Source organism: Megalops cyprinoides, chromosome 15 (genome assembly GCF_013368585.1).
Source record: "Megalops cyprinoides isolate fMegCyp1 chromosome 15, fMegCyp1.pri, whole genome shotgun sequence".
Taxonomy (NCBI): Eukaryota; Metazoa; Chordata; class Actinopteri; order Elopiformes; family Megalopidae; genus Megalops; species Megalops cyprinoides.
Window position 1 is genome coordinate 10253711 of NC_050597.1, and position 13070 is coordinate 10266780.

The 13070-nt window shown below is 42.6% G+C and overlaps 1 protein-coding gene across 1 annotated transcript; it reads left to right on the top strand.

Moving 5' to 3' along the window:
* The first annotated feature begins 253 nt into the window (after positions 1 to 253).
* cep68 (centrosomal protein 68) lies at positions 254 to 11297 on the top strand. The gene is made up of 7 exons (XM_036546169.1): positions 254 to 798; positions 5198 to 5584; positions 5716 to 7164; positions 7357 to 7479; positions 7622 to 7718; positions 9141 to 9295; positions 10244 to 11297. The coding sequence occupies exons 2-7, from the start codon at positions 5243 to 5245 to the stop codon at positions 10283 to 10285; spliced, it is 2208 nt and encodes a 735-aa protein (XP_036402062.1). The 5' UTR covers positions 254 to 798; positions 5198 to 5242; the 3' UTR covers positions 10286 to 11297.
* Positions 11298 to 13070: the final 1773 nt, after the last annotated feature.

Sequence of the window (13070 nt, forward strand, 5' to 3'; positions counted from 1 at the left end):
GCGCTGTTCTCCATATATTTAAACATCGGTGGTACTTGCACCGCTTTTCATTTACGCTTTGTTGGGTTGGGGGCGGAGGGGAGCTGATCCTGGGTCCCTTGTCAAATGTAAAAGGTACCCGAATTTCCCTTTAAACTCCGACCACCTCGGGAAATTAGGACGACCACATATAAATGTGGCATAAATACAGGAAATGTTTAACTAAGACACGCCCTTTTTCATTTTGCAACATTCACAGAACCATAGATTCTTCTGTCAGCCAGCCACTTGTCTCTGTCATTGCTAAAGCTATGAATGTCCTAATTTGCTAGTTCGTTGTGAACATTCTTTAATGTTCGTGATCTAAAAGCAAAAGATTTCTGAAATGACAACTGAAAATTTGCCCCTAACAAAAGCGGATATTCGATGCTCTTTGTAACCATATCTGTCCTTAATCAGCCTAGGGACCACATTTGTTTTATGGCACTTAGTCTATCAATGCAATGCAATGTAATGTAATATCTGATAATAACAATATCTGTTGCAGCTCCACTCGGGATCATGGCACGGGTCTGGTTACCGCGAAGATCTCATCAGAAGGACCAACAAAAAGTCTCATTGCCTAGCTGCAACAATCTCTTCCGCTCGCTCCGCCTGTTTATTCGTGAACCATTTCCTTCAACGAGTGGATTTCTGGGGAGGTTGCTTCCAGCCTCTGTGAGACAGGAGCTTACCAACGTAGCTGGCTAGCAAAAGCGAAAGCAACATTTCAGAAGATAACTGAAATAACAGCCTTCAAATATACGCAAACATTAAAAGGTATGTGGGTATTATATTGCATAAACGTATTGGCAGGATAGCTAGCAACACAAACACTGTAGTTAGCAACTAGCAATCAACGCAGAGGAGAGCATTGTTTAAATGACAAGGACAAAGAAAGACAGATGTGCCGTTATAATTTTGCTAATGTACAACTGTTTTGCGGGCTTGCCATTGCGTGTGTTGGAGCAAATTGGTAAGGTGTGTAAGCTAACTAGCTATCCTAGCTAGCTAGATCGGTATCCTCATACAATTAGCTGGCGAGCTCAGTAGGTCATGCTTGATGATGATCTGGCTACATGGAAGTTAATAGTTTTCCAGCTAGATATATTACACAGTTGACTGAAGTCAATATTTGAAGGAGGTTTACCAGCTAATCAGCCATCTAGTTGCAAAAGCATCAGTTTGCACGCGCTAAGCAATAGAAGCTAAGCAATACAAAACTCACCGGCTGTATTATAGTTAGGTAGAACTAGTGTTACTACCTCTGTACTGAACTTTTTAAAGTTTTTAGTAATATTTTTAGCATTTAAGTAATATTACTGCTATACATAAACTTGCTTTCGTGCAGCATTCTGCAGTAGCTACCTCTGTGATCTCTGTAGTTAAAGAGAGATCTGCTCTTCGACATTACAAATAAAGAGTGGTTAGCTAGACAATATGTGAAACGCCAAAGTGTATGTTCTACAACATTCATATGTCCTCCGAGTAAAGGTCAGATTATAAGAGCTGCTGGCAACTTTTAAATGGAGATCGGTGCTCAGAGAAGGAAGTCGATTTGCACGGTTTTGGAATATTTTGTTAGTGAGTTTGATAAACACTTTGAAGTAGTTAGCTAATTACTTTAATTACGATGACTTTTTTTTTTTTTATCTCTTGCAGTTTGATATGGACGTTTATTCCTTCTAGTATGTTTGTTGCTATTTCTGATCAGATAATGCAAGAAAAGAGGAAATGTCAGAGCTTCATCTAACCTGTTCATTTGAAGCGGCAATTCAATGTAAAAGTGAGTTCCCTACCACTTCAGTTCTGCCAAGTGAAACACTCAGATCTGAGAGGGGTTACTGTCCCATAGAATGAAATCGCTTCGTAATACAAACCACTTAAATATTTAGTTATGAACAAACACCAACGAGGTATAACTTGATTGTTTTTGTGGTTTAAAATTTCTCAAGCATTTGGTTACAGTTCAGTGTTTGCTGTCCTTTGCTCACTTGTTGCCATGGTTCCTGGTATAGCTGATGCATGGCCGTGCAGTGCTAGTCTAAACGCTATGGCTGCCCGAGGTATGTGTATGTCCCAGGCCCAGTGGAACATGAGACAGATCCAAAGGCTTCAGTGGTTCTTTTATGTCTCAAAAGGCCTCACTGCCCCCCACAGGCGGAGTGGGCAGCCATACACAGCTCGAATTATTTTAGCTCCTTTCACTCACAGCTAAACCCCTACACTGAAGGAATATTTAGCTCGAGACTGAGTTTAAACAAAGTGTTGTTTATTGCACATATGCATATGTTTACTGCCCAAGTTTTGGCACAGGCTGCAATACTGAGCACAAGAGAGTGTGGCGGTCACACAGATTGTTACATTATTCATTTTCTTATCAGACTTCCTTGTCCAAGGTGACTTGGAGTGTCCTGTATATTCAGTGGCACAGCTTGCTACTAATTAGAGCAATTGAGGTACAGCGGTACCTTACCTGTCTCTCCAGCTGGATGCAGAATCGTCTGCCTTGTTACCGTTACATTACATTACATTACATTACATCATTTAACAGACACTCTTTCCCAGAGCGACTTCAAATGTTATAGCCTCTTGTTGCAAGGCCCCTTCCTTTGCCGCATCACCTAAGCAAAGTAGACTTTAGTGAAATCCTGGCTAGCTTACTTCTTGAGAAGTTTTTTGTAACATAAAATAAAGCTTTGAGAACCATATGTTTCCAGTACGTCCTTCTGTATCCCTCTCGTGTTGTGCTTAGCTCTTTCATTCTTTCACTTACTGTCTGTACTCTGCGGCAAACACCTCTTTAAACATGAAGTCTGGCCAAGGGGGTAGCTGTACATCCAGAAATGCAATTGTTTGTTTAGCGAAATATGATTTAAATGGTAAGAGGAAACATAAGCAGAAAGAGATTACAGGGGAATAACGGTACAGAAGTGATTACAGGAACTTGCATTAGTGTAATTCTGTTTTCTGCATTGGTTTTGCTGAGGGTGCCATGCATGTAATGTGGGAAACCCTCAAGGTAAGACTGATAACCTGTTGTTAAGGGCCTCTGAACTGAAATTCCAGATCCCCTCCTAGGTTAAATCTACACCTGCATAGATAAAGGAATTTATCTCTGCAGATTTGGTTGCTTAGCTTTCTACTCCTAGCTGTAGAATCCTTATCTTACTGAGTATGTGTATTTTTTGCAGTAGTGTTAAATCTTTATGGTCAGTGGAATGCAGGTAGTCTTTCCTTGTTTGCATTACAAGTGTATTCAGTCAGCAAGTGTTTCCACAAAACTGTTATACATATTTAACAAAACTGGCATGTGCAAGTTGAGTAATGTTCACGTGAATTGTGCTTTCAGGTAACAGCAGGTTCATGCATCTCCTTCCAAACGCAGGTTATTTGTTAGGAAATGTCAAATGATCAGTTTATTGGTGTAGAGAAATCATTGCACCAGTCAGTACAGAATTGCTGGGAGAATGTGCATCACTTGTTACTAACAAGCTTGAGGAACAAACGTTGTTGCTAGATATTAAGTAGACATTGTGATTAAAGGCTGTATGCTATTTCATAATTGCTAGTAAGGGCACATGGTTGGTGAAAGTGGTCTTGTGATTCTGTGCAGAAATAAAATGAAATTGATTTGTGTATTATCTATAATTACCCATCATGCCTCTGTTATTTGATACATTTTAAACACAGTCAAGATTTGCTACATTGATTTAAAAAAATGTTTCTTAATTTATGGGGAGGAAAAGAGGTAGTAATTCACATTCACCCAAACAGCCAGGATCAGCCCACTGTAACGGTCTTTGTTCTCAGGGACGCTGTGATTGGCAGATGCTCTGTCATCAGTATTCTCAGGCCATCCTCCTAAGCAACTCACCATGGAAACAGGGAGATGGTTAAAATAACACATCATGTGAATTACTAAAAGCACGGGTGCCACATTACACAATGAAGAATTCTACAAACACACAACAAATGTCAATGGTGAATAGCTTATTATGTTTTATATTTATGATTTATAGACAGTGTTTTATAACTAGGGCAGCAGTAGATATATGCAGTCTGTTGTTTTACAGTCTGTTAGTTTGTAGTCATTAAGTTTAAGTTCCATTTTTTAACAGATTCCATTAACATCCTGTTTATTTGAAGAACAAACTGTATTTTTATGTTTTTCCATTTTGGATCTTTTCATTGTCCTTTATCTGTCAGAACTTTGCAGTTTTGTTTGCTGCTGTGACCATGACTTTGATGTGCAAAGATTGCCCGCTGTACGATCAGTAATTGACCCTATGGGGTCTTCTTGGGTTCTTAACCCAAAGCAGGCTTCTGCTCTTCTGCATTGCACCCGGGACAGCCACACCAGCAGGTCTCTGTAACCTTGTGGACTCCATTTGCCGTTCCAGCAGCATATTTTTTTGTGAAGAATGGCCCGTGAATTGCTTGGTTCTGTGGCTGTGAGGCACTCTGTGGGAGTGGACAAAGGGAAGCATTCTTCCTACTGGCCCATGGGCAAGCCTGAACATGCAGCTTTAATGAGATTATAGAATTGAATTGGGAGTGGACATGTTTGCTATGCTCATATGAACTGAATGTGCCCTCTGTTTTTATTCATGCCTGTTTAAAAGACTTGACAGTACATATGACATAGAACGTGTTTAATACGGGTGTAATTTTAAAAATTATTTATTATTTTCAGAAAAGGCAAATGTAAATTGTCAACTCGTAACATGAGACCTGTAGGTGTAATGCAGGTGCTCTTTGCCATCTTTTGCTACAGGCTCCAGGTATTTGTAATTTGAAAATTATTTCTGATAGAGCAATAATTTAGGCAACCTAATGAAGAGGAGTAAGTAGTCAGCAGTGATAGACCAGTCATAGCTGTGAAATCAATACGTACCCTGTGTGTCAGTTCTCTGGCATGAGTTTCAAGTATGTTGAGATGCTTCTCTGTTCATACCACTGATTCTTCCAGTCTGCCTCAATCTAGTTAGCAGTTGATATGATGGTAACTGGTTTGAAGTGAATTGTTGAAGGTGTTTTGAGATAGATATCTAGTGAATTACTCTCTCTGGCCATTGCCCTTACATCTTCTCTCAGAGATGATAATTACAGCATTGATGTTGGTTGGTACAATTGTTCTGTATATCTTTATGACACATGGTGCGATGTCTCTTTACAGATTATTGTGGACGCATGACACGTCACACTGGCATGTTGCTTATCCATGGCCCTGGGAGTTGACAGAAGGTTTCCAGAGCTGTTTTCTCAGATGGAACCCAAGGATTATGGACGGTGGAAGACACGGATCCCTGGGTATACCCGAAAGAGCCAATCTGGATACAGATCTGGTGTGCAGATACCCAAAGAGAGGACACTATCAACTTCAGGCCTACCTGCCAAAGACCAAGACAAGGAGAAGACCAGTCACAAGAAGACTGTCACCATGGCACCTGCATCCAAGTACCTCACAGGGAAGAGTCAGTACATAATGAGAAAGCCACTATTTGCAACTGACAGCCAGACTTCAATCCTCAAGAAACCTCAACCCCAGGAACACTCAGAGCAGGTAAATGACACATAGGTGTGGGAGTGAACTGATGTTGACACAGGAGTAAAATAAACCAGAACAGAAAGAAAGCCATTGCTTGACAAGGTGATTTTACTGATTGGTTTTTGTAATGATTTCTCCCTTTTTAGGAAACTCAGCCTGAGGAGAGTTGCAGTAAAATTGATCTCCCTCAGGATGCGGGGCGTCAGTCCAGATCACCAGCTGAGGAGACCCAGGACAGCTTTAGCGTCCGTCCAGCTGACACCTCCTCTCTCTCGGCCTTTGGAGAGAACTTGACTGCACCCCTAACTACCTCGGACTTGAGGAGCTGGTCACCTCGTGACGAGTCCATCTTTACTCCAAGGTCTCCAGCCAATCGGCCCAGCCGACGCAGTCTGTCCAGCCCTCCCCTGGACGTTCACAGACTCACGGTGCAGGTGGAGCCCAGGTGGACTTCCTCTCAGAGATCCTCCTCCTTGGAGGCCTACTCATCTTCATACTACTCAAAGAGGAGCAGAGCTAAGGCCAAACTGATCCAGTCAGGGGATGCATCTGCAAATCCTAGGTCATTTCTCAGTGACAGTAGGTGCCGCCCACCTGCTTTCCATAAGATGTCCCCTTATCAGGCTAACTACTGGGCGTGCGCCATACCCAGCACCCTGCCTCCCTCCCCGGACAGAAAGTCCCCCAGCTGGGATCCTGACAAGGAGTACCAGGCCCTCCTTGATTACACATACCCTCTGAGACCCAACCACCTCTCAGCCCTGGACTCGACGGACACCAGGTCGCTGTTGCGGACAGATCCGCTGCTGGACTCGGGCATTGAGCTGGACCGTTTCTGCAGCTCTTCCAATCTGTCATGCACGGATCAGCCTCTGAACGGGAGGAGGTGGCGTGGTTTGGGAGTGGGACTAAAAGCCATGGAGCAGCGGAGCCTGGCCCTGAAGGAGCTCTCACATTCCAAGCCCTTAGACTGCAGATTGTCCAGCAGCTGGCATTCATCTGTGGACCAAATAGGGCTGTCCGTGGAAAGCTTGCTGGACACTGAAGGGAAGCAAGGCCAACGATGGACACACTACCAAAAGCAGGGCGTCTCTTCACCCTCCGACATGGGCCGTTCTTTCATTCCGACCTCGCGCGTCTTGCCCGCTCATGGGATTCCCTTGGACTGCGATGAGGAGTTCTACGCCCTGCCGGGGCAGCTGCAAGAGCTCCAGGTGTTGTCTGAGCACCTGCGTGCAATCTCAATACAGGTCAGCAAGCCCGTCAACAGCAGCTGGGAGTCTCTGGAGAAGGAGACATGCTCTGTGAGGTCATTGACAACGTTATTGGAGAACAAATCAGCAGAGGGGCCTGTGGTGGAGGAGGGGGAGGAGCCTGGATCTGAGGCCCCCTGCAGCTCAGAGCTCTCGGCAGAGGTCCAGAGCCTGGAGGCCAGTCTACAGAGATTAGGCAGCGAGGTCAACAGAAGCAACCTGAGGCGAGTGGCCTCTTTCATGGGAAATCTGAGCGGAGTCTCACTGTCTGAGTTCCAGAGGAGGACACCCACAGACCAGGAAGACACAGAGAGTAAAGAGTCACTCATGTACCACATCCAGGTATCCTGTGTTGTACACCCATTGTTGTAGATAAATAGTGGAATCACTCTGTGTTTGTAGTTTATTCCTTTTTAATATTCTACTCTGCTGCATCTGCCTGTTAATCTCAAGGGTTCTCTAATTATTAGCGATGCATTGGGACCGCAGGGTGTTGTGAATTCATTGTTTAATGCTTTGCTTGTTCCCTGGCAGTCGTTCTCCTCTAACCTGGAGGAGCTCATCCTGTGGCTGTACACAGTGGTGGAGAAGTTGGAGAGCCTGGCTCCGCCCACTGCGGACATTGACAGTGTCAAGGCCTCTCTCGCCGATTACAAGGTCAGTGCTGCGGCTCTCTGGTTGCACAAGATGGCAGCACCTGGAAGGAGCCTTAGCATCACCTGTTGGCATGTTAAAATGGCTGCATGGCCTGGTTGACGAAACTAGCTCAGTCTCCCCGTCTCCACTCTCTGTCCCCCAGAGTTTCCAGAGGGAGGTGACTGCTCGCCAGCCCCTGACGGCTGCCGTGCTCCACACAGGAGAGATTCTCCTTCGCTCCATGAACTCCACATCCCCAGGTGAGAGACACAGCAGGGACACTGGGACTAGCCAGGTCACTGGGGACGTAGCTGGAGCCGTCATGCTGCTCCTTCTTCTCCTATCTCTCTTCTTCAGTTGGAGCTACAGTGATGACGCTGGTAGTCTAGCAGTACATAACATCACATTACATGCATTTAGCAGATGTTCTTATCCAGAGCGACTTCTATCACAGTAGAACATAAGTGTAACCATTCAATTTAAACGAGCAACAGTGTCAGAGCAGGCTTTAAACACTCCCAGACCAGTGAGTGTGAGTAGAGCTTGATATCCTCTGCAGTCTTCTGAGCTTTTGGATCTTTGACTCATTTTGTTTGCGGCTGTTTCATATTGACCACCACCTGGAGGTGCCATTAAGTTCTGGCACTTGAGACAGACAAAAGACAAAGGACAGCTTGTTGGAGAGTAGAAACAGAGCAAAACAAACAAGGTAGCCACAAAATTGTGGTTTTCCTGTCAGGCCAAACCTGCTACTGAGTGGCACTGAAGTACTTTCAGAGAGGACAAAAGAGCCATTTGTGTGACAGTGTTCTTGGAATAAACCCCGTTACCATGCCTTTGTTATCCCGTTGAACACCAAATTACTTTCGTATTCTTGTACAAGGTGAGGTATAAAATCTTTGTGTACCGCCTGCTTGGACATTTGAAATGTGAGCCCTGTTACAAATGTTCTTCAGTTAACAATGTCTCACGTGCAGGAGACTATCATTAGCCACGGGAGAGTTTTTTCCCCCTCGTTTGTGAATGGTGGTGAAATAGTTCCCTAGGACGAGTATTACCACAGCACAGAATTCATGCAGTCCAGTGTAACTCTATACCTTCTGCCCTCTCCTCTGTCAGAAACTGGAAACGGCCTGGCAGGAGAATTCGGCCATGCATGCATCTCTGAGACAGCAACCTTGCCTGTCTAGTTTTAAAGCTATAGAGTTATTTTTTTCCTACAGAGCATTGATGAATGTTACTGATAAAAGTAGTTGTGTTGTTTTTTTAATTCTTCTAATGGCAAGTACGTCTCATTTTCTGATGGCACATGTCAGGGCATGAATGACAGGTGATCTACAAATATATGTTATATCACTTATTATTATGGCATCTTTTTTATACACAATAAGCTTATATTTTTCCATGTTATGCATGTATTCCAGGTTGACCTTTCAAGTCAGAATGAATAATTAGAATGAAGCAGAATGAATAATTTTTATCCATATCCTTCATCATAATCATCATTATTATGCAATATTTGTATTTATTTGTTTATTTATGTAAATTACCACTTAGGGCCAATTATATATATATATTCAAATAAATAAGCCATTACAATAAAAATATATTCAGCACAATGCAAATCCTTCAAAGGCAGAACCATACCCGCTGACCTGTAGTCTCTGGTGTTGAATGTGCAGTTCTGAAAGACACCCTGGCGCAGATCGAGAGGCAGTCGAGGGCCCTGGAAGCCCATGCAGAGCACCTCTTCTCCTCCATCCTGTCGGCCATGGACAGCCTGACGGAGCCCAGCAGCACTGAGGCGGAGGAGCAGGTCACAGAGCCCTCTGTGAAGGTACGGCCAGCAGCTGGGAGCTCTGGGCAGGGTCTCAGCAGCGGGTGGAAGTATCTGACTTCCATGTCTGTACCAAATTTTCTTCATGTCTTGGTGTCTGTGGCCACTTTACACTGCATTCGGATGGTGACACTCTGTAAGGTAGTTCTTTGTTTTTTTTTTTTCATCAGAGTGGTACCTATTGCCTCATGCATTCTGATTTGAAAAAGGGAACGACTTGGGGTTTATGGGACTTGACCTTCTGGAATACATCTGGCATTCAGCCCCGATGTATATTTGGATTCAAAGGTTTCCATTAAACAGAGTTCCATGTTTTATGGCAGTTTAAGCATCTGATAGGGGAACACACTCATAATTATTGTTTTAGACAGGAGCTTTGTAAATGTAAAGGAAAGGATTATGGTTATGGTATTGACTGTATTTTTTTGTTACAGAGAGAACTTGGATTAATACCTGTTCAGTACTGTGTACATGGAAATATCTCACTGAAATGACAGGACAGGGTTGTTTTTCAAGATAGGTTATAGTTAATTGCAAAAATCAACAAACTGGGACAGTGGTTTGCAGGGAAACAGGAAGAATACAAACTCTTAAGTTTTTACAACTGAATCCTTGCATGTCCCAGGTTAATTATCTAGGTTGCTGTTGTTAGACTTTGCAGTCTTAAGTACAGTATGTCCCAGTGGTTGTATGTTTTCTCTGGAGCTCCCTCCAGTGGACCAACTATGTCTTGCATAGACTGTGCAAGACTTGTGTTCTTTCTGGAAGGTCTCCACACTCTTTAGATATAAAATTTGACTGCCTATGAGAGGCTTGTACATCTATAAGTCTCCTGTGAACTGTGCACAGCAAACTATTGAAATTGTATTTACAATTTAATGTGGACACATTTGTTGTCACAAGCAGCACCAGACAACACAGTAATGCACAGTTGTCATTTTCTTCCAGCACCGAGATCTGAATGAGAGTGGCTTTATGGAGCAGGAATGAGGAGGACAGAGAATGACATCACACAGATAAGCCCTTCCAGCTCAGCGAGAGTTGCCTCATGTCCGCAGAGTGCACTTATTTTTGCCCGGCAGTTTACTTCTTTCTTGCTGCGAGCAAAACCCGCTGTCTTTAATTAATACTATTGACATGTCAGTTTTATTTGAGTATCATCTTGCTGTGACCACTGTATGTATGCGTTTTGTACCACTATTTTTTTTTATCCTAGCTAGCTCCAGCAGTTACAATACTATGGGTTTTTTTCAATGCAAGTGCAGATTGTGCAGATTTATTGATCTTTAATTCTCTTGGATGGATCATCCCACTCACTGTGCTTTGAACAACTTAAAAATCCTAAAAATCAATGAATCTGTGCAAAATCTAGTAAAGAACAAGACCTAAATCACCAACAGGATCATCTGGCTCCAACTTTTAGTGGTCCTGTCTAGCCAGGTAGTCCCGTTAATATTACCTAAAAGAGAATAGGGCCACTGCAATGTAACAGAAACAGAAACAGCTTTGTTCCACTCTTTGGGAAAACCCTGGATAGGTTCCAAAAATGAGTGTTCTGTGACCATAGTGCCCAAGGAGGCCTGCACACCTGCAACTCCTGCTCACCAAGCAGGGAAACAGGAGACCGCTCCCCAGCGCCCCTACAGAGGAACTGCTGCTGCTGACTGTGGTGCACGTCAGAGCAGCCTCTGGAATGTAATTGTACTGTAGTGCTTTAATGGGTGCCTTCTGACTCATATCTCTGCCCTGCACGCTGGGGAAATGCTCCACTCACAGGGAGGACGTATTCATTCGTAAAGTACTGCTGAAGTAGTTACATCACTCAACGAAAGACTGCATGAAGCAATAATTACTGACTGGTGGGTTATGATTTTGCAGCTTTGTTCACCGGGCTTCCGTGGCATTGTGAATCATGGTGGGAGTCCCAAACAACCCCTTAACCATAATGCAAAGCACAATCACTGACACATCTCTGTGGAGGTTGGTTCTCTTCCTGAAATAAGCACAATTATTTGGACTCATTTTAAAGTGTAAGTAAATGAAAGCCTGAAGTGAAAAGATGTTTAATTTTTTTCATTTCAAGCTATGTGGCCTTGAATTCAAGTGAAAATGCAGACAGGCAGTTTTCAGAGTGCACAATAGCTACATCAACCTTTAGGTGAACAGGTGAACACAAACAGCTAAAAGCACTTTCCAAAACTGTCCACAAGTCTGTCTGCCATTCATATAACATCAAATTAAACACACAAAATGTACCAAGTTTTGACAGGCTTCAGGGAAAACCTGTTGAGTTCCACACAACATTATAAAGAGGTGCTGATGGGAGGTAAAGGATATTTAAGACAAAATTCTCCAGAACCTCTTCCTTTGGACACTACCCATCATTAACTGCAAGATAATTAGCAACATTTGCTTTCCAAACACACCACAGCAAGTCAATCGAATAATCCCTTTAATCTCCTTTTTGACCGTTGTGCTTTGAGTATCTGTCCTTTTTCAGTTGCTGGAATATGAGATCTTACTTCAGATATCCGGAAGCTCTGAAACACTATCTGGTCATGGAAAGAGATGTCAGATATTTTTTAGTGCAAGTACACTGAAAGAAAATGCATTGAACAAACCCATAGCCTTTAATAATGTGCAAAATGTAAGCTGTAAGTTAACCTTTTTGTGTCTGCTTTTATAACCACAAAACCACAATCTTTACATCCTTACAAGTGTAAGGTTTACACATTTCATGAGTTTGACTTCACCAGGAACTTTTCAGATAAATGTTCACACTGAAAACCTAATGATGTAAATGTCTTTTCCACAAATAAACATTGTAGAAAAAGGTTGCATTTCAGTGTTGTGCTTGAATTGACCTTGTGAGATACATTAGTGAAGACTGCTTTAAAAAAAAAAAAGATGCATAACATGACTAAGAATTAAATGCACAGTAATGGGTGTACTCAGGATCACACTGTTGTATAGCTCATAGCTGAGTAATTCACAATTCTAGTAGAAAGGGTGGAAAGGTCCTCCCCCAACACCAAAGAGTCAGCTGAAACAAGGAGTCCTGTATAGGCTGCAGATTCACCAGGCTTCCTCATTCATTCACCCTTTCCATTGACAAAGTCCATGGGAATTTCACACAGCTGTGTGCACTTAAAGGCCTTGCTTGCATTTTAATAAGGACATAAGGTTTAACATTAGCTCCTGGGGGAAACACATTTCCAAATTCCTAAGTAATGGCAGGATACAGAACTTGATAGGTAAAAAAGGGGAAACTGCATTCCTTAAAAGATGTGTAAGCATGCAGGTATTTTCCCAGTATGACCCTGGGTAAGTTATAGGCCTTGGTACGGTGGGGGCAGCATATTTTAAATACCAGGAACACACTGAAATCAGCTGACAAAACTAGACAAAGTGTTCCCCAGCTCATTTAAAACTGAATTCAGTTGCCTTTATTATGAAAAAAAGAACATAGTGTTTCATATATGCAATTCTGACATAGCCACTTGCAATCAGGTATTCCACAGGTAATGGCCAAATTGCAAACAGAGTCTAAATTACTGGTACAATATACTTGCCATATAAATGTAGAATAAATAATTAAAACACACAAAATGTATTCTACCTATGCCACTAAGAATCGCAATCTTTTTTATATCGTACAGTCTGGTAGTACAATATTTATTTAACATTTCTTCCATTGTTTGTTACATTTTGTGCAACAAAATTACAATAGTCTGCAGCCACAAATTAAATGCAGAGATTATAAAGTAAAACTATT